Consider the following 20,577-nt stretch of genomic DNA (forward strand, 5'->3'; position numbering starts at 1 on the left):
TGTTTTCCTTAGTATGCATGATCTCCATAAATTTTCAGAGTGGAAAATTCATGAATGACTTCATTAAAAAGGCAAACAGAGTGACATGAACCAGCAAGGTGTATATCTGAACTGGCTTCAACATGTTCACAAATTAGAAACTGTCAAACATTATATTAACTACTAGGGTAGAGAATACCGATGAAGCATAACTACTCTGGCATCTGTATTCAGAAGATGATTACTTATGAGTACTAAGAATATAAAGAGGGTACAAAAAAATGTACAAGGTAGCTCCGTCTTCTGGCCATTCGTACTCCCTCAACCATCAAATAACATTAAATTGGCATCAACTACATTATATACACACAAGTCTCAATCCACAGAGATGGATGTTCAGACTGACCAACTCAGTGGGGAAAAAATGTTACTATAAACTTAATTTCACATGGATCCCTTCACATTGATACTGATTATCCATAAGTGTCAGCTCCTAGAGCAGTGGTTCTCAACCTGTGGGTCGGGACCCCATTTGGGGTCGAACGACCATTTCACGGGGGTCGCCAAACAAGGCTGTCCACCATTTTTCCCCCCTTTTCTTTGGCCATGCCCCTGGCACCCGGTGATGTATAAGTGGTTGGGGGTCACCACAATATGGGGAACTGTATTATGGGGTCGCGGTATTAGAAAGGTTGAGAACCACTGTCCTAGAGACTAACAGCCATAAATACTTCCTCTATTTTCCTCTGCTTTGTGTATCAAACAGGGCTTGTACCTCTGTTATCTCTGCCGTTATCTCCGCTAGATTTCTGCCAGAAACCTCTGGATTTAGGTGTCAGTGATTGATGTGTGGCTCTTCTTGAGAATGAAATTTTTTTTGCTTCTGCAAAAATAAACTGTGCTTAAAGAAAAATTAAGACTTTGATTGCTGAGTTAGAGAACATAATATTTAAAAAAGAGTTGCAGGGAGATATTTTTTTAAAAGGTTAAAACCAGATTGCAAAGGATTCACAGCATTGCCTGAAAATGTGAAATATGCTGATTCTCTCATTTCATTTTTGTGTAGTAATTTGGATTCTGATTATTTCAGCATCTGGAAGCTGGAGACAAGGAAATGGCAACAATAATTTCAATGATTACCCAGGAGGTGGCAGCAACATACTACTTATTGGCAAATAGTGCCCAGAATAGATATTCTTCAGATATTCTTTAGAAGTTGTATTTTTCAACCACAATCCTTGCAGGTTCAGGAATTAGCCCAGTGGTGGGATTCAAATATCTGAACAACCGGTTCTCTTATTGGATGCAGGCCTGAGCCTCCGAGGCCTAGAATGGACTTCTAGAAGTGGCATCCATGCACTTCCAGTGGGCCGTTCTAAACCTGGGAGGCCTCCTCCAAGCCTCCAAGGCCTAGAACGGACTTCCGGAAGTGGCATTCTTGCACTTCCGGTGGACTTTTCTAGGCCTGGGAGGCTTCCTTCAGGCCTCCCAGGCCTAGACTGGACTTCCAGAAGCAGTGTGCATTCAGCTGGTTCTCCGAACTCGTGCGAACCGGCTGAATTAGCCTTGTTGTGTTACACTTGTAGAGCATTCAGAACATTCAAAATGTACTATATTTACCAGTAGGAAGGAAAAGTTTCTTTCCCCAAATATCTAGCTATAGGGAGGGAATCTTACATTTCTCAGAAGAATAGAAGACCATGGGAATGATGGAGGTACCCCCATTTTCTTACCGATTTGGCCTGGATGTCATTGAAGAATAGCTTGAAGATTAACTAATGCTTGGGTGGATCTGTTAGCCCCATAAATGTTACACTTCTCTCTTCTTTTGCTTTCCTTTTCTATCCAGATTTATCTTTTCCCTTTGTCGCATGCCCAGGTGTGGAAACAAAGTTCAGGGACTACACTTTGCATTTATATTTTTTCATAGGAAAAGAAGAGTTAACCAGTGAGAGAAAAAGTTGATTACAGTATCTCTACGGAATATACTATAAGGTGTGAAGGGCAAATTGTATAGCACATATTTTGCGCTCATGTTCTATAATTATTCAGTTACGGGCTGCGTCATGTTCACTCTAGGTCAGTGATGCCAAACCTTTTGGGCTTGGTGTGTAAAAATTTAGAATATGCTTAATTTTCATCCCCTCAAACAAAAATAAAACCAATTCTCTCTCTCTCTCTCTCTCTCTCTCTCTCTCTCTCTCTCTCTCTCTCTCTCTCTCTCTCTCTCTCTCTCCCTCTCTCTCTCTCTCTCTCTCTCTCTGTCTCTCTCCATCTCTCTCCGTCTCTCTCTCTCTCTCTGTCTCTCTCTGTCTCTCTCTGTCTCTCTGTCTCTGTCTGTCTCTCTCTCTCTCTCTCTCTCCTCTCTCTCCCTCTCTCCTTCTCTCTCTCTCTCTCTCTCCCTCTCTCCTTCTCTCTCTCTCTCTCTCTCTCTCTCTCTCTCCCCCCGTCTCTCTCCGTCTCTCTCTCTCTCTCTGTCTCTCTCTGTCTCTCTCTCTCTGTCTCTCTGTCTCTGTCTCTCTCTCTCTCTCTCGCTCTCTCTCTCCTCCTTCCCATTTAGGCCCACCCTGGACAGCAGCACTCAGTAGCAATGATGAGACTGGGCCTGAATTCAAAACCTCAGTCTTGAAGTCAACCTCAGTCTTAGCACCACTGTTGCCACTCAAAAAAGCCATCTCATGCCATTCCTCAAGACATGTGAGCCTTGGGGAACAGCATGATTCCCACTATTCCCCAGGATCTGCTGCAGACCACTTACTTCCAGGCGCTGTTCTCTTTCTGTTGACAGGCCCCTATGGCTTATACCCAAGGCCACTCTGGGTTGCATGAGGCCTTCCTTCTTGAAGCAGCTTCGGAGAATGCTATTCTGCGCCCTCTGCAACCTCCAAAAACTGCATGAAAGTATGTCCCATTCTTGCACAATTTTGGGAGGTTCCAGAGGCTGCATGGCAGCATAACCCCCTTCTCACACAGCCTCCTCAAATTGCACAAGAATGGGCATGTTAGTGTTGGTGAATGCTGGTGTGTCATGAAAAACATCATGGTGGGTCACTTTTGGCACATATGTCACAGGTTCGCCATCACTGGCTTAAACCCTTTTCTAACAGCAATAGATTTGCTTGTTCTAAACAAGGAACTGAGTGAAAACCAGTCAGTTAGTTCAAACAGGCAAAAACACTACTATGGTATGCTACTTCAGAAGATTTAAATGAGCAGCAGACTCAGGGCAAATAGCTGAGGAAATGGACGGAGGGACCTGTATACTATAAGTAATGGCACAATTTCCAACTAGATCTTATGAATAAAACTTATATTTTATTTACACCTACTTGTTAGTTTGGAAATCTTTGAGGGAAATACCCAAAGTCCATTGGAGCTAGGCGGCTTATAAATGTAAATAAATTTCCATAATATTATTTTAAATCATAATATAGGATTATAAATCATACTGATGACCTCACACCAGATGTGAGATGGCAATAAAGACATTTGGGTGAGTCTTGTGAATAGATATAATATACCTCCTTCGAAATAAGTTTCCTTTGTGTGCATTTTTGAAGAGCGAGAAAAAGTTCTTAGGAAACTTTGAATTATTGTATGGGGGAATATGGAAATCAGTGGCAGAAAAACTAGACAGCTTCTTCGGAGAGGTTAATACCAATTTGAGACCAGTGGAGGGCGGCATGTCATTGTACTGTATTATTCTGGCTGAGTTGAAAGCTCTCAGAAAGCTCTCATTTAAATACATTTACAATTCCTTTATAGAACTGAATTCCAGTTAAGTCTTAGATTTAGTTTATAGGAAAACAGTGCTATGAGTACTTATGGACCTTGAGCAAGGACAACTTTTTGGTATTCATTCAAGGGACTTTTCTATGAAGCTACTGTGTTATGGCATCCATTGATTAAATTTAAGTAAGGGAGAAGCGGGACGGGGGGGGGTTGTCTGTTTTTTGCAGCTTACAATCATCTAAATTGTGAGGGTGCAGTTTCAATCACATCACCATCTTGAATTTTTGACCCATCCCTGGAGATGCTTCTGTCACCAAAGTAAAAAGTAAGAATCCCCCCCCCCCCAAAGACTTGAAAAGGAATCTCTCTGCCAGTCACAGTTCTTGGCAATGCTCTTTCTATCTCCTTTTTTTTTTTTCCGGTCTCTTGCTTGATTGGTTGATTGTGCTGGAGAATCAGGGCAATAATTCTGCCTCCTCTTGCTTTTTACAGTCAGGGAATCAAAAAGAGATTAATCTGCAGCCCCAGAACTAGAAGCTACACTAGATCTGGAATGCAGATGCAAGCAGAACCCTGAAGAAGGTTAAGTATCATTAATTAATTAACAGCAAAAAAAAAATCCAAAGCATTTTTAAGAATCAGGGATGACATTAAAGTCCAAAGAGAAGATATCCTAGCCTTTTTCTTCTCCTTCCCTGGTTTCCCCAAAATGACTAGCATCACCCATTAATGCAAGAATTTTAAGGAAAAATAAAGTTTTTTTTTAAAGAGGTCAAGAAAATGTCTAAACCAATATAAGAATGTAAGGAATCCAGAATGTGACACAACCTCAACAGAGGCATTTTTCAATCATTTGATGATAAATTTCCCTATTCCTAGCCCAGAGCACAGGAGAATCCCTTGCTTTCCAACTGCCTTCTCCTCCCAGATTATCCTGATTTTTAAAAAGACAATGTATTAAATACAAGCTGTGTCTTAATGCAGCCTGATGGGCACCTAAAGGCGATGTCAAATGCCCCTTCAGCCAATGAAGACTGCCATCAAGTATTTGACATTGAATGTGGCATGTCATGCACATCGATGGAGGAGTGAAAGCTACCATTTACAAGATCAGTGACAATAACTATACAGAACTATGGGGGGGGGGGAGGTTGGGATTGCTTTAATATGATTGGTAACCAGCAATTTAGCTCACATTGTTTCTGACAGAGTGTCAGTCTGACATTATGTGAAATGAACGATGAGAGTTTTCAAAGGATGCACATTCCTCTCTTTGGACAATAGCTATTTAAAAAAAAAAAAAAAAAGCTGTGAGCCTTTGAGTTGACAGCTCACTATAAAATAATTGTTATAGACTTTTAAAAAAAATTGTGTCAATGGTATTATCATCATCATCATCATCAATCATCATATTCATTTTTACTCCGTGCTAGTGCGGTCTCCATTAACATTCTACAAAGTCCTGACTTGTCCTTGATGTTGAATGGGGAGAACTCAATAGGATTAGTTACACAAGAAACTATACAGTGATTATGTGTCAATCGAGGCAATTGAGACTCGAAAGGAGAAATGATACCCATCACTTGAAAAAAAAACTAATTCCTGCTAGATATCACAAGGGATAGTTAGAACTTCTCTGGTGAATTTCATTATCTTATAAGGAATGAGAGAATTGGAGCCATATCTCAGATGTTGGTGTAGACCAGGGGTCTTCAAACTTGTCCCTTTTATGACTTCTAGACTTCAACTTCCAGAGTTCCTCAGCCAGCGTGCCTGGCTGAGAAATTCTGGGAGTTGGTCCAAAAGTCATAAAAGGGCCGAGTTTGAAGACCCCTGGTGTGGACAAAGTCTGATTTAATTTTCTGGAACCCAAGATCAGGCACAGACAACCCACAAAGTGTGTGTGACCAACAACATCCTATTTATGTGTCTATCTGACTAGCCGTTGAAACTCAGTGGCAAGGAAACTCAATTTTGACTACATCTGTTCCATTTTTTAAAAAATGGAAAAATAAAGATGGGAATGGAAGCCCAAGACCATTTGGCAAAGGAAGCATGCCCATTTTTACTGGCATCCCACTTTCACCATCCTCCATTTTGGGGTCAAAATTATTGTGGTAAAATTCTGTTTTGTTTTGGAAGTGCGCTATTCAGCTGAACTTGTAATGTAAGAGCAGAAATGGAAGTGCAAGTGTTTTCCCCTGGAAAAAATAGGTCAAAATATTAGTTTTATTTTATTTTTTATTTATTTATTTCCCACCTTTAGTATGTTTACCAATAACTCGAGGCTGCAAACATACCCAACACACCTTCCTCATCCTATTTTCCCCACAACCAACCACCTGTGAGGTGGGTTGGGCTGAGAGACAGTGATTGGTCCAAAGTCACCCATTTGGCTTTCATGTGCAAGACAGAACTAGAACTCACAGCCTCCGGTTTCTAGCCTGCTGCCTTAACCACTAGACCAGGGGTAGGCAACCTTGCTCTTTTATGACTTGTAGGCTTCAACTCCATAATTCCTGAGCCAGCCATGCTGGCTCAGAAATTCTGGGAGTTGAAGTCCACAAGTTATAAAAGACCCAAGGTTGCCTACCCCTGCACTAGACCAAACTGGCTCATTGGTTCACCTAGTTCCCCTCCCTCCCCCATTGCAATAACATTACAAGTAACAAATAGTTTCCCTGTGATCATGCAGTGTGAACTGCAATTCCTTGGCCCTAAAGATTTACCCACCCTATATCCTTAGTTGCAGTTTCATAACTATGTAGTTGAATACTTGGGTTAGATGCTATAGTACTAATTCTCATGCAGTATTTAAATCACTGTTTACCAGTTCTGCACAACATTAAGATTTTGCATTAAGGTGTACAAAAGAAGAGAGAAAAGTGTTTATTCTTTATCAAATATACCTTAGTTTGTTGGATCATTCATTGCATTTCAATCCAGATCTTTGATTCCTCAAATTTCTTTTAGTATTTTAGTTGGTATAAATTCTGATAAGGATGCTTGGATAACATGATGAATTCTATTCGATAGCCATTAAACAGAATTTCGGATAGTACTACTGTAGTTTTACCAATACTGTAGTAAAGGGACAGAGAAAGTCACTAATATTTAATTGAGACAAAAATATTATATCTCTGCCATTTTTTAAAATTAGAATTCCATTCAGGTGTTTTAGTATGTAATAACAAGTTTGGGGGGGGGGTAGAATGTAGATACAATAAATAGCTGCAGCCAGTAGTGGGATTCAGCCAGTTTGTACTGGTTCAGCAGAACGATATCTAATTTTTGTTGAGTTTGGCTAACCGGTTATGATAAATCTGAGTCTCCACTCCTGGCCTTCCCGTATCCAGTTTTTCCAAGTTTTTTTCAATCCGATGTTGTGGTTTTCTCTCTTGGCTCCTCCCTTTAGCCATTCGGGTCTTGCTGCTCTCACGCTCCTCAGGGTGATGAAGGAGGTTCTCCAAAGCACTGGCTGAAGTTGACACCCTGTTCCATGCCTAAGGGAGACCTCCTCCATCACCCTGCAAATGGAGGTGTGGGGGGGGGAGGCGATCTGGATGTACTGCATGGTGGCAAGTGGAGGCAGGGAAGGGAAGGCTTCCCCTCCACCTCTGCTTGCTGCAACTGTGCAGCACATCCAAATCACATGCTTCCCCCCCCCTCCGCCTCTGCTTGCAGAGTGATGAAGGAAGTCTTCCTTGGGCTTCTCCTACTTTCTCCTTCTTCCTTCTCCTTTGAACAGCCCTGTGCTCCCATTGCTGCTTTTACAGTCCTGGATCTCAGTTTGTCCAGACCCTGGGCAGAGGGTTTTTGGAAATGAAGCCCTGCAGCAATCAGGTGAGGTGGGAACCATTCCCTTCGTTTTTGGACTGGCTCTGAAATAGGCTGGAAGGAGCGGCCCAAAGAGTCCAATCTGGCTTTTACAGCAAGCAAGGGGATTGGAGGCACGTGAATGCATCTGGCGTCTCAAAAAACTGGAATATTTTTTCCCCGTGCTGGATTTTTGCTGCCATACTGTTTAACTTTTTTTAAAGTTTACTTGATGCAGAACAGGCAAACGTTAAAGAAAGTTAAACAGTATGGCAGCAAAAATCCAGCACGGGGAAAAAATATTCCAGTTTTTTGAGACGCCAGACTAGCATGCATTCAGGTGCCTCCCATCTAATAGGGGGATTCACCCAGTTCGCACCACTTCGGCAGAACCGGTAGCTAATTTTTTGTTACCCAGGCCCAGAATGGACTTCTGGAAGTGGCGTCCACACAGAGAACCGGTTGTTCATATATTTGAATCCCACCACTGCTCCAATCCCCTTGCTTGCTGCAAAGCCAGATTGAAGTCCTTGGGCTGCTCCTTCCAGCCTTTTTCGGAGCTGGTCCATAAGTGAAGGAATGGTTCCCACCCTACCCGATCACTGTGGGGCTTCGTTTCTAAAGAATCTTTGCACAGTCTCTGGACAAAACTCCAGGACTAAAAAAAGCAGCAAGGGGAGCAAAGGGCTATTCAAAGGAGCAGGAAGAAGGAGAAAGTGGGAGAAGTTACTACCGAACAGGCGAGGTGTGACAGGTGTCGGGGCATGGTAGGTCTGGCTGTGTGGGCCCTTCAGCATGGTAAGCAGTTGTGGGGTGCATGGGACAGCTCCCCGCTTCTCCACCTGCCTTGTGGTAGTGCTCCCCCACATCCCCCCGCCTTCCCCCATGCAGGGAACCAGTTATTAAATTATTTGAATTCCACCACTGGCTGCAGCCAATGATGTCTCTCTGACACTTTCATGATTTAATTTATTTTGAAATATAATGACAGGTCACATTCCGTGCATCCTTTGAAAGTGTATTTCAAAAATATAGCAGGTGAAGAGTTCTTCACAACATTTCTGATGCAAGTTCTCAGTTTTTGTATCTTTATATTATACTGAGTAGTCCAATTTTCGAACCCAATTTCAAGGAGACAAGATTGTACACGACATAAGAGATTGTTCTGCATTTGCTGATCAGAAGATTATAGAATGTTTAAATAAACCTGTGGGATATTGACTGTAGTATCCTACAATTCCCTTCTTTTCAGGAGAATCTTGAGATTTTATATTACAGGAATCATCTATTAAAATAGATGATATCTATTATCTATTAAAATAGATCTATTAAAAATAGATAATAACCTATGGAAAGATTTAGCTGAAGGTAAATATAGAACTATTTGCAAAGGTTCCCAGTTGGAAGTGTTCTTCATTCATCACTTGATGTTCCTTAAGCTGTATGATCTTCTTCAGGTTAGCCAATATACATTTGCCATGTGCAGCTACCGAGAGAAAAAAGCTGAACCTCAAGAGCTGTTGCAGCTTGATGGATACACGGTAGACTATACAGACCCACAACCCGGTAAGTAAGATGGTAAGCTGAGGTTTGTTTGCTTGTTTTCTGAGAGTCAACTTCCTCAATTATAGGCTTAACTGACATTTCTGTATATTTTTATTCAAATTACTTAATTATGTTCTTTGTGAATTGAATGATCAACATGATTAAAAACACAACAATTGGGTGGTCTCCGTCTTAAAGGAAGGAACTTACGAACATATCCCTAGAGTAAATTTTTTCACCAGTGTTATGGACAGTAGAGAGTGAATTACCAATCATTGGGGAATTCAGGAAGTTACAAACCAGTTTATTGATTATATTGGTGAAAAACATTATTCCAGATAAATTTGGGCTGAACAGCTTCAGTAAGGGTTCAATAAAGCTAAGACCTTCATCACAAACCTTTTGCCATCCTTTGTCAATATCAGCAAAAAGGGAATGATAGAGGAATCCAATATATTTGCTTAGTTTCAGAAAACATTGACTAAAAAATCTTTCACCAAGGATTCATAAGATAAATTATTTTGTGATTCTTATGAAGAAGTAACAAATTAAAAAACAGAAAATGTAGAAAGTAAAGTAAATGGGATTACTTTAATGATATAGAGTTTCAAACAGTTGGTCTTTCCAAGGATTAGTGCTCTTGTTTCATTCCTAAATGAACTGGAATTAAGGATGAGCAATGACATGGATAAGTTAATTGATAGCACCAAAGTGCAATGGATAACTTTAAAATGATCTTAGTTTGAACACTGAAGTGACAAATATAGTTTTATATGAGGCAAAGAAAAAACTAACTTCACATACAATGTACGCTAAAGGATCTGAGTTAAACATGATTAAATGGATATATAATATTGAAATAGAATGATCTGATAGCAATCACACTTATATACCACTCTATAGTGCTTTACAGCCCTCTCTAAGTGGATTACAGAGTCAGCATATTTCCTCCCAACAATCTGATTCCTCATTTTACTGACCTCGGAAGGATAGAAGGCTGAGTCAACCTTGAGCCCGACAGGATTGAACTCGTGGCAGTGGGCAGAGTTTGCCTGCAATACTGCATTCTAACCACTGTGCCACCACTGCACCAACACAGCTTTTTATACTTCATTAATACTTTAGCTCAAAGTGAAAAACACAAAAGACAAATTTTGGGTTGGTGATCATTACAAAAGCATAGATGTTCTCATGAAAAATCATAGAAGTTATGCAAAAAAATAACGGGGAGTCTTTCTCTGTTTCTTACAAAACTACTGCAAAAGTGCCCTTATATAAAGAATGAAAAATTCCAGGTAAGCAAAAGAAAGTCATTCTCCTGACAATATTTAAAAATCATGGAATTCAGTAGCTCAGCAAATTCTTCCCCCCACAGTACACGCATTTGTGTTTTTTGCCTTGAATTCAAAGAATCCTTTGCAAAAGTCCTCATTCCAGAAGCAAATCTTACTCCTTCAATTTGCAATGCCTTACCCCTTCTCATCCTTCATTCTAATGAGATTCCCCAATCCTAGAGAGACTTTGCAGAAAATAAAAAAAAATAAGATGAATTGAGAAGGTCTCCTTAAGCAACCATAACTGCATCTTTTGTTTTGGGCATCCATGACCCGGAATGTCAAATGCAGCTGTTTCTAAACAATTGCTTTTTGATTATCTTTCAGGTTTAGAGGGCGGCCGAACATTTTTCAATGCAGTGAAAGAAGGAGACACTGTGATTTTTGCAAGTGACGATGAGCAAGACCGTATCCTCTGGGTCCAAGCCATGTACCGAGCTACAGGCCAGTCCCACAAACCTGTGCCACCTACTCAAGTTCAGAAGCTTAACGCTAAAGGAGGAAATGTGCCCCAGCTAGATGCCCCCATTTCTCAATTTTGTAAGTAAAACATATTCTTACCAAACCAAACAGTTTGGACTTAAAAGTTGCTTGTTCATAGATATTGCAGGGGGGGGGAGGAGAGAGAAGGGCTCAGATTATGTATTTCATTATTTTTACATTTTGAAAATTCTTCATTATATATGCAAAGGATCAAGGGAAAAATGTTCTTCCATAAAAATGCAAAGGAAAACCTAAAATGCAATACTTGATGTATAGACTCTAGGATTTGCAAGCTCCTAACTTGTTCTGCCCATTTTTTTTTTTCATTATCGCACTCTCCTTTTCAGTATTTTTGGAACAAAAAAGCCTCTTTGGGGGACAATCATGTATAAAAGGCCCTTTATAAAATTGATTACTAACAATTCAGCATAAGGAACAGTGTAATAATTAGCCATTAAAGACTATTGCTCTAATTTGGCTTGCTCCAAAGTGCAATGAAAGGAGGGAAGTTATAAATCTACGAAGTGCCTTGTTTTAGAAATGGAATAGGCTGACCCCTTCACTATGTTCAATATGGGGCATCATCTACCTCTTCTCCACTTGGTTGTCCATTTCTACTTTACTAAAGTTGTCCTACCATGGCTACTTTCTGGTTTTCTGCTCTAGGCAGGTTCTATTGCTTTACATGGAACCTACTCAAGAAGTATGTCTATCAATTCTCAATCATTCAAGACGTTTCGCTTTCCATCCAAGAAGCTTCTTCAGTTGGAACTTGGATGAGAAGCAAAACATCTTCATGGAAAAACAAAGTTCAATTGCTTTTTGAAATGCAATTGGGTCTCTTTCTACCAGCCCCCAGAACAGCAGCATCCAAAGTATAAGGGCTTAATGATGTTGACATACAACCTCTAACTTACAGTCTGTAGCAATCTCAATAGCCCAGGGATTACTGGCAAAGGACAGATAGACTAATATTCACCCGTTGCATGTGTACATAAGGGTAGTATGGGACGTATATATGATTATGTGATCCTATCCCAGCAAACACTATATCAAGGCATTATAGCCATAAATTAACGTAATCCCAATGTAATATAGCTAGATTTACAATTTAGTTAATGGGTTAACTAGTTCGTGGACTTATAGCCAGTAGCAATTTTGTATTTTGATAGATAAAAGTATTTTTTGCACTTGCGTCTGGAAAATATTTTTGCAGAGATCTTGGGAAATCTCCAATCCTGGATTTGGAAGGTTAACAGGGAGGGAAATTGGAAGAAATTGGTTCACATAAGTTATACTTTTGAATTGGAACATCATCCTCACAGACACAATTTAATGTTTGAATTCATGTTAGGTCAGAGTCCCTACATTATCTTAATGGGCACAAAAGGTATAAGGTACTTATACTGATATTCTTACCTATATCCTTTTGGACATAAATTGTTGAACTGCTGAGACATTTGGGTAAAAATAATCTAGTTACATTAATTTCTATGAAAGATTTCACCGGGTTGATGAGGTTAAATACATCAGCCCTTAATTTTATTTTATTTCTATTTATTCATGTATTCATTGTTTTTTTTTATTCATTTGATAAGGCTGATTAATCTGAAAAATCTCAAACTATTCATAGTTTTCTGGAATATTTTTTGGGTCTAGTTTGGTATATTCTGGTTGTAATGGAAATATTTGTTTATTAACATACCACATCTGCAGAAATTTATAATCTTTGAAAACGATGAAATTAACTTCCTCTTTTTTTTCACATTTGTGCATAACTTCGACTCATACTTAACCTTTATTATTATCCAGCAAAGCTTGGTCTTCGTTTCAGTATGAGTTAAAACATGGCATGATACAGATTGGTTGAAGGATATTAATTTCACATTTTCCTTTTTGGTTGCATATATACATTACACAAGGAATTAATTGGCAGTTTGACTGACCCATTTGATGGCTGCAGCATTTGGGCCTTAGAATAACATTTATTAGACCCAATGACATGAAGAAAGTGTGAGGAAAAGCCCATTTCATGGTCCAAATTGTACAGCGCATTTGTAATTTAGGTCAGGTAAGTAATAACAATGTATTTTTCTAGGTTGCTTGCCCAAGGATATTATGCAGTAGTTGGGTGGCCTCTCCTAGCTCTATGACTGGACTAAGAGTTTCATTTAATTTTTTTTTTCTTTTCCATGTCCCAACATTCTTTCCTGAAGTAATGCATTTTCCATTCCAGCCATTCCATTTGCTTCGTTTTTACCTTTCCAGACTGCCAAAAATGCATCTTCTGGGAAGTTTAACTTGTCTTTTTTTCTTGCTGTTCTTTAAAGAATGTTCTGTCTCATTTCAATCCCAAGCTGATGAAGTCAAGAAGATTGATCAATAAGACTTTCATCTTGCAGAATTGCTTTTGTTAGTATTAGTGTTTTTAATAATTATTCATAAACATATGTCTCATATCCTTGTTTTTTATATATTTTTCCCACCAGTAAGATCCTTGCCACTTTCTCAGGGAGACTATCATTTACTCAGAGGAGAAAGTAAAATAAGTTAAGGAAAATTAAGTTAAAAAGTAGATAGTTTTCAGAAGAAATTTCAGAATTCTTAAGAAAATTCCAAATTAGGTAAAAGAAAATCACGATTAGCTATTACACCAGTTTTGTTCTTCTTTTCATTGCTTCAGGCTAAACCAAGCATATGATTAAAAAACTTTCAGTTTTATATTGTTTTAAATCCACATTTCTAATTCCACATTGAGCAACCTAGCCTGAGCAGGGATAAAAGAAAAAGACAGAGAAGCAAGTCAGGGGATTTGTGCACAATTATGTATTTACCTCTTTGTAGGCATATTATGTGTTAGATACTGACCTGTTGAGTTGCACAGAATAAAAGTGAGTTATTTGGGTTCTGTTGGAGTAGCTATAATGTTCTGTTCATAATGGTTCACAAAACTGAACCATTAAGAAATGGCTGTATACAGTTTTGTATAAAGATACAGCTTTGTTCCTCTTATTCTAGGCTGGGTCTTTAATCCCTTACTTTCTGAATAAAAAAAAATGGGAACTAGAGAAAGCCTGCAAGCGAAAGTTTTCTTTTCGATTTCCTCATGTTTCTCATATGCTTTAATAACGAACTAGAATCCTTCTAGAATCCTTCTAGAAATTCCTTCTAGAATCTACATGCAAGTCCTTAATGCAAGGTTTCCCAATCTTGGCAATATTCAGACACATGGACTTCAACTCCCTGAATTCATGTTAAGTTGAAGTCTTAACATTGCCAAGGTTGGTCACAAGCACCAGTTCTAGCAGAAGAGGCATAAATTGATGCAACTGGTTTATAAACTGTTATTTCCTTTTATTTTCTGCTGTCTTGTGAAGTAATAGAAGGCAAAAGTGATGAAGGAAGAAAAGGGTAACTCAGGGGTCCCCAACCCTGAGTCTGTGGACTGGCACTAGTCTGTGACATGCCGGAAACCAGACTGCACAAACAAGTGAAGGCCCATCCGTGGGATGCAGGCAGCACACAAAACCACACCCCCTCCGGTCCATGGAAAAACCTCTCTCCACAGAACTGTTCCCTGATGCCTAAAAGGTTGAGGACCATGGGGTAGATGGTCCTTATCATGAAGAACTTATAAATGAGTTATTATGAGTACATCTGATAAGTAGCTCAGAATAGCTGCAAACACATCACTAGAAGTTGCTATAGGTAATACCGTAAATAGAAAAGACACCAAGAGATAAATATGAAGAAATTTTATCCAGTCTTGCAAATGCATAATCTGTGCAGAGGCCTTTTAGTCTAAACTCAAGCATTTCTGCTGCTTGGCTACTCAGTGGAATATCTGTGAGCTCAGGCTGTGAAATTTCACGCTTTATTGATGCCTGTATATTTACATCTATTGCTTTTGTGTCAGAATACCAAGCTCCTTTTATAAACACATCAGTGGACAATAAAATATATGTATCAATGCAAGCAGTGAGTCCTTCTTATGCACACATGATGGCTGTTATCAGATGTTCCAGGGTAATAGAAACCATAGTTCCTTTCCCATATAAATCAAGTATTGCATTTTCAAGTTTTTTTCTTTCTCACCCACAGAAAGGTAAGAATGGTGGTGGAAAAATACCTTAATGTGCGTTGCACTGTAATGTGCACATCTTTTTAATTTATTTTTCTAGCTCAGTTCTGGATACATGGGAGACTCTGAAGGAAGAACATATTGAAAGCGGTTTCCATTTGTCTAATATTTTTCTTGTGGTTAATATTTCCATAGATTACATAAATTGCCTAAAGATGGCAGAACTGCTTTGTGTTAACAGCCAGAAGGGGGAACATAATAATAAACCGTGTTAAGCTGAAACTGTAAAACAGAAAGTTGAGAACAACACATTTTTACAGTTGGGAAAATTTGGAATAATACTGAATTCATTTGGTTCCTTTCTAAATTGCCTTAACAGATATAAACTTTATGCAGTGCTTAATGTCCCCTTCAATATTGATTTCCAAGCCTGAATGAAACATCTTTTTTTTATTACTGTTATTTATAGAAAGGGGAGCATACATTTTTAAATATAGTATGCATTTAAAAATATGTATTTTTAAATATACAAAAATACAACTTGCTATTCATCTGGGGGGGTTTAACCTTCTTTGGGGAAAAAGGCAACTATTTTTGTTTTTGGATTTGTTTTGGGTTTTGTTTTGCTTTGGGTTTTGCTTTTATATTAAACCAAAACAAAATTTCACAATGCAGTCCTGTGGTGTTATTTTAAGGTTCTGCTCTATTCAGTGGTTATTTCCCCTAGAGCACATGGGGTAAGAGCTTAGAAGTTACCCTTTAAATATGTTTTTCATTAAAAGGAACACAAAGTTTTCCAAAGTATTTGCTATTTACTTCTGAAGTAATATATGACCCTTTTTGGCATTATTTTCATTAAATAATTATTTATTTGGAGATATGAATATTTGTCTGTCTCATTTTATTACTGGCATTAGTCAAAATGCATACAGACATATATATATATATATACATATACACAGCCAAGCTTTCATTTTTATTACTTTTAAAAGTTATTTTAAACATGAAAGATTGATCAGCGATGGTTTCTCATATCATTTGTGCTTCTCTTTTTTTTCCCCTATTCCATTTGTTTTATTGTATATGTTCTGTTTAATTATCTTGATCACCTCTCGTGCAAAAATGGGCTGTTGTTTTTGATAAGTTGTTTGATCGTTTCTTTTACCCTTTTATGTACTTATCTCTATATTTCTATGGCTAGGTTTCTCAAGCTTCATAACAGTTTCAGCTATTAAATGTTGTTGTTGTTGATATTCTTTTTTTTCTTTGTATTTAATTTATATATATATATATATATATTTCTTTTTTTTTCCTTTTGTTTTGTATTTCATTTTTTGCTTGAACCCAAGTATTCTAGCTGCTAGGTTAGAACTCCTGTCTGCTTTCCTGAGCCTTGTTGCTAGTCTTTATGTTATTCTGGTTTGTTCCTTCTTACCCTGCTAACTTCTAGCTGGACTGAAGGGTAAGTGCTTCCCTATAGCTAGCACAGCTCAGATAATCACTCGATTATCTGACATATGCAATGTGCTTTTATTTTCCTCCTCCTCTTAAATCTTTCTCATGTTTAGATTTTGTAGCATAAACTTTCATATTATTTTCCTGAATTTAGGTTTGAAATATAAGTTTCCATACTGAAAATTAGGGTGCATGTGTTGTTTGCATAATTGCCTTCTCTCCCTGGCTTTCATATTGGCATCAACTGATCCTCTTAGTAAAAGTCAACCATTAACATTTTTTTTTTTTGGATTTTTTTTTTGGGGGGGTTGTTTTGGTTTTGGTTTTTTTTTTCATCCAAAGGTTGTAAACATGAATTAGCATCACAACGAGACTGTAACTCCTACCTTGCTGTTGTTTTCATGGAACTGACATCTAGTTTGGCTGCTTTAATGCCTGACAACAGATCATTCTGCACTTTAGCAATTTACCGTTCTTCCTTTTTTTTTTTTTTTTTTTTTTGCTTTATCCCTGTTCCAATTATTAGCATGATGTAATGCAACAGCAGAATGATATTAAGACTGGACACATCTGAGAGTAGAAAGGTAGGATAGCATAAACCTGATAAGGGAAGGTGCAGTGCATTAAAGGGAGAAAAATACGAAAGGAGCAGACTGACAAAAATTCCCTTTGGGTGAGAGGACGATTCCTTATTCATCAACAGGACCCATTTATCCACACATTTTTTTTTAAAAAAAAAAAGTATACTAGGGAGATGTTCTTTTGGATGAACATCCCATTGTGGTTGGTGAGTGTTTGTGCATGTGTGTGTGTGTGTGTGTGTACCTGTATGCACACATGCGCACAGCTGCCTAATGGTGAAATAGCTTAGACACAATAGGGTTTCTTCCTTTACCCCATTTTCACCTTCCCCTCCCTCCCATTCCAGGAAAATTCATTCAGAAAGGAATGTATATAGCATGCAATTTCAAATATATCACCCATAGCCAAGCAAGAAAAAAAAAAAGTAGGGAATCCGTCATTTTATTCTTTGTTGGGTTTCCCCCCCCCCCCAGTAATATTGGAGGATTGGTTTTGATTGTTTTTTTTTGTTTTGTTTTTTGTTTTGTTTTTAAGATGAGCTGAAAATGCTTTCTAATTAAGCAAAGTTGGGACTTTTTTTACCTCTAGGTTAACCTTTAAAGAAACAATACGTTGTACTAATTCTTTATTCATATTCAAAAAGCTGTTCCTCAAACAAATGGTGAGTGCACCTTTACTTAAGAGGGAATTGAAACTATAGTATTATTGGTCACAAGAGCTGGCAAATATGTATCTGGAGTATTCTGAATGCGAATATGAAATGGAGTAGGTGGATTCATTCCTCCTGACCCTGAAAAAAATACTCCAGTTATTTTTTTCTTTCGTTTCTTTTTCTTTTTTCCTTTTCCCTCTTTCTTTCTTTCCTTTCTTTCTTTCTTTCTTTCTTTCTTTCTTTCTTTCTTTCTTTCTTTCTTTCTTTCTTTCTTTCTTTCTTTCTCATACTTTGGACCCCAGGCAGAATTTCATCATCCCTTCTAGCAAATGTAATTTCTTTAAATCATTTTTTTTTTAAGTTGGAGGGGAGGAATAGTGCAGATTTTTGATAGAATATATTATTTCTTTTTTAAATTGTTTTTTTCTTTTTTTCCTCCTTCATTTTTTTTCTTTTTCTTTTCCCCTTCTTTCTTTTTTTTCCCTTTTTTCCTTTCCTTTCCTTTTCCTTTTTTTTTAAATGACTGAATGAATTCTGGTTTGATCGCAGTATATGTATGTTGCATTAGAATGCACTCCTATCCTCTTAACTGTTTTATTTTCAACAATGTTTCTGCTTTTAGTTGCTTCAGGTCTATATTTTTTTCTTTCATGAGAACATTGCTATGTTTTCTTGTATTGTCAACTTGCAAATACTACAGCATTATAGTATAATACAGTATTAAAACATAAATTCAGTTTGCATATATTTTCCATGGATTTGAAATATATTGTAAATCATTCTTTGGGCCTTTTTTTAAATAGCAGTACAGAAAAAAGAAAACTGTCTATCCCCAAACATTTTAAAATGTGACAACTGCTATACATTTTCTTTCTGAAAAATCCATTTTTTGGAATGGATTATTTTGTTCATTTAGAAACTATTAAAACTATTAGCCACTTGAATATAATTTGATTATAATTTAGTAACTGATAGCTCTATTCATTATTTAAAAAAAAAGCTTTCAAAACAAATATAGTGTAAATCAGCATACTTGTTTATACCACAGGGCAGTGTTTTTCAATCTTAGCAACTTTAAAGTTGTCTGGACTTCAACTTCCAGAATTCCCCACCCAGCATGTTGGCTGAGATATTCTGGTAATTGAAGTCCAGGCATGATGACTGAGAAACCCTGCCATAGGGAGTAGAAAAACATGGGCAGATTTATTAAAACCTCAAAACTGAATACTAATCCATTCTATAAGGACAAGAAGCAACGGGTGGAAACTCATCAAGGAGAGAAGCAACCTAGAACTAAGGAGAAACTTCCTGACAGTGAGAACAATTAATCAGTGGAACAGCTTGCCTCCAGAAGCAGTAAATGCAACACTGGAAGTTTTTAAGAAGATACTGGACAGCCATTTGTCCGAAATAGCGTAGGGTTTCCTGCCCGAGCAGGGGGTTGGAAAACATGGGCAGATTTATTAAAACCTCAAAACTGAATACTAATCCATTCTATAATACATAGAATAAATAGATAAGATTATAGTGCACTCTAAAACAGCAAGAGAAATAGGAATTTGATTACATTTATTTCAATATCCCAACCCCAAGTAACATGTGGTATTTTAGATGCAATGTTTACCTACAACTTAGATTCCTTCCTCTCAAAATCTGAACATTGTAAGGTATTCACCAGTAAATGTAAGGACCACACATGCTACCGTAAAGATTTACAGATTTGCGAGGAAATCTATTTGTTTCAAATAGAGCAAAATATTTATTATAACATTATAAATGTATTAATATTTTAGGGATTACAAGACTTGACTTTTTATTAACAGTAGGCAAACGTTGCAATAGGCAAAAGCGTTCTCAGATATTTTGCTCTAATATTTTATTATCCAGCGGTTACTTTTCTATATATCTATTCGCTTAAAATACTGTAAAGGAAGATAACAAGAGTCAACTGTGTCTACAAAAGGTTTGGTTTAGCCTTCACTTTTTCACCCCTTCATCCACAAATGTGCAGAGCCAACAAAGAGTTAAGAACATTGGGGAAAAAAGTTGTCATACTCCCTTCTGCCAATAAAGTATCTTCTGGAGATCTCTTTAAATGAGTAACTGCCATCAATCATTGTCATCCTTTTATTTCATGTCTCCTGATGAGGTTGACTAGTGTCATTGTTTGTTACTGTCCAAGCCATAAGTTCATTCTTTTAACGTCAAGCAGATATGACAAGCACACATTTTCCAGATGAATAAAATACAAAGTCACCTTTTACTTTACAATTGGACGATTGTTGGTCGTGTTTTGGATCATTCTATTATAAACAAATCTGTTCCAAAAATTTATTTGGCTGCTCATTTGCCATTTCATCTCAAACAAAGCTACAAATTAAAAAGCTCTCAGAGAAATAAGCATTTTGTAGGCTTCAGAACACAGGTTTTGTGCACGGTTTTGCACCTATTCTTAAGGCTAACCTGAACAAAAAATCAGAAATCAATAAAATTAATGGAAAGGTACTTATGTCTACTTTGATGAATAGATCGCACAAAATTAGTGGCTCTTCTAGAACCATTTTATAATACATGGTTGGAGGTATTCATTCTTTTTTAAAGAATCTTCTTGAAAACAGTTTAGCTTTCCAGTTGCATACTAGTACACAAAGCATCATTAATGATACTCTGTATATTCTCTGTGTTATACCAAATCAGATCATTTATCGGTATGTTTCATTGGCTGGCAATGTAAAGCTACAGAGCCTTTCCATCTGGATCCTGTTGAAACAAATTCTAAATAGAATTCTCTTTCTTTCTTTCTTTCTTTCTTTCTTTCTTTCTTTCTTTCTTTCTTTCTTTCTTTCTTCTTCCTTCCTTCCTTCCTTTCTTTCTTTCCTTCTTTCTTTCCTTCTTCCTTCCTTCCTTCCTTTCTCTTT

The 20,577-nt window shown here is 37.6% G+C and overlaps 1 protein-coding gene across 34 annotated transcripts in view; it reads left to right on the forward strand.

Moving 5' to 3' along the window:
* Positions 1–20,577, forward strand: part of CADPS (calcium dependent secretion activator) — a 448,877-nt gene that overhangs the window by 241,729 nt on the left and 186,571 nt on the right. For 20 of the 34 annotated variants that reach the window (XM_039326616.1, XM_039326619.1, XM_039326630.1 and 17 more), the window contains exons 10-12: positions 8,985–9,093; positions 10,734–10,946; positions 16,421–16,432. In XM_039326616.1, coding sequence (XP_039182550.1) covers positions 8,985–9,093; positions 10,734–10,946; positions 16,421–16,432 — 334 coding nt within the window. The remainder of the gene's footprint in view (positions 1–8,984; positions 9,094–10,733; positions 10,947–16,420; positions 16,433–20,577) is intronic. The other 14 variants (XM_039326642.1, XM_039326635.1, XM_039326643.1 and 11 more) reach the window with 1 other exon arrangement.

Source organism: Crotalus tigris, unplaced genomic scaffold, assembly GCF_016545835.1.
Source record: "Crotalus tigris isolate CLP2741 ecotype Arizona unplaced genomic scaffold, ASM1654583v1 scf7180000024342.5246164, whole genome shotgun sequence".
Lineage (NCBI taxonomy): Eukaryota > Metazoa > Chordata > Lepidosauria > Squamata > Viperidae > Crotalus > Crotalus tigris.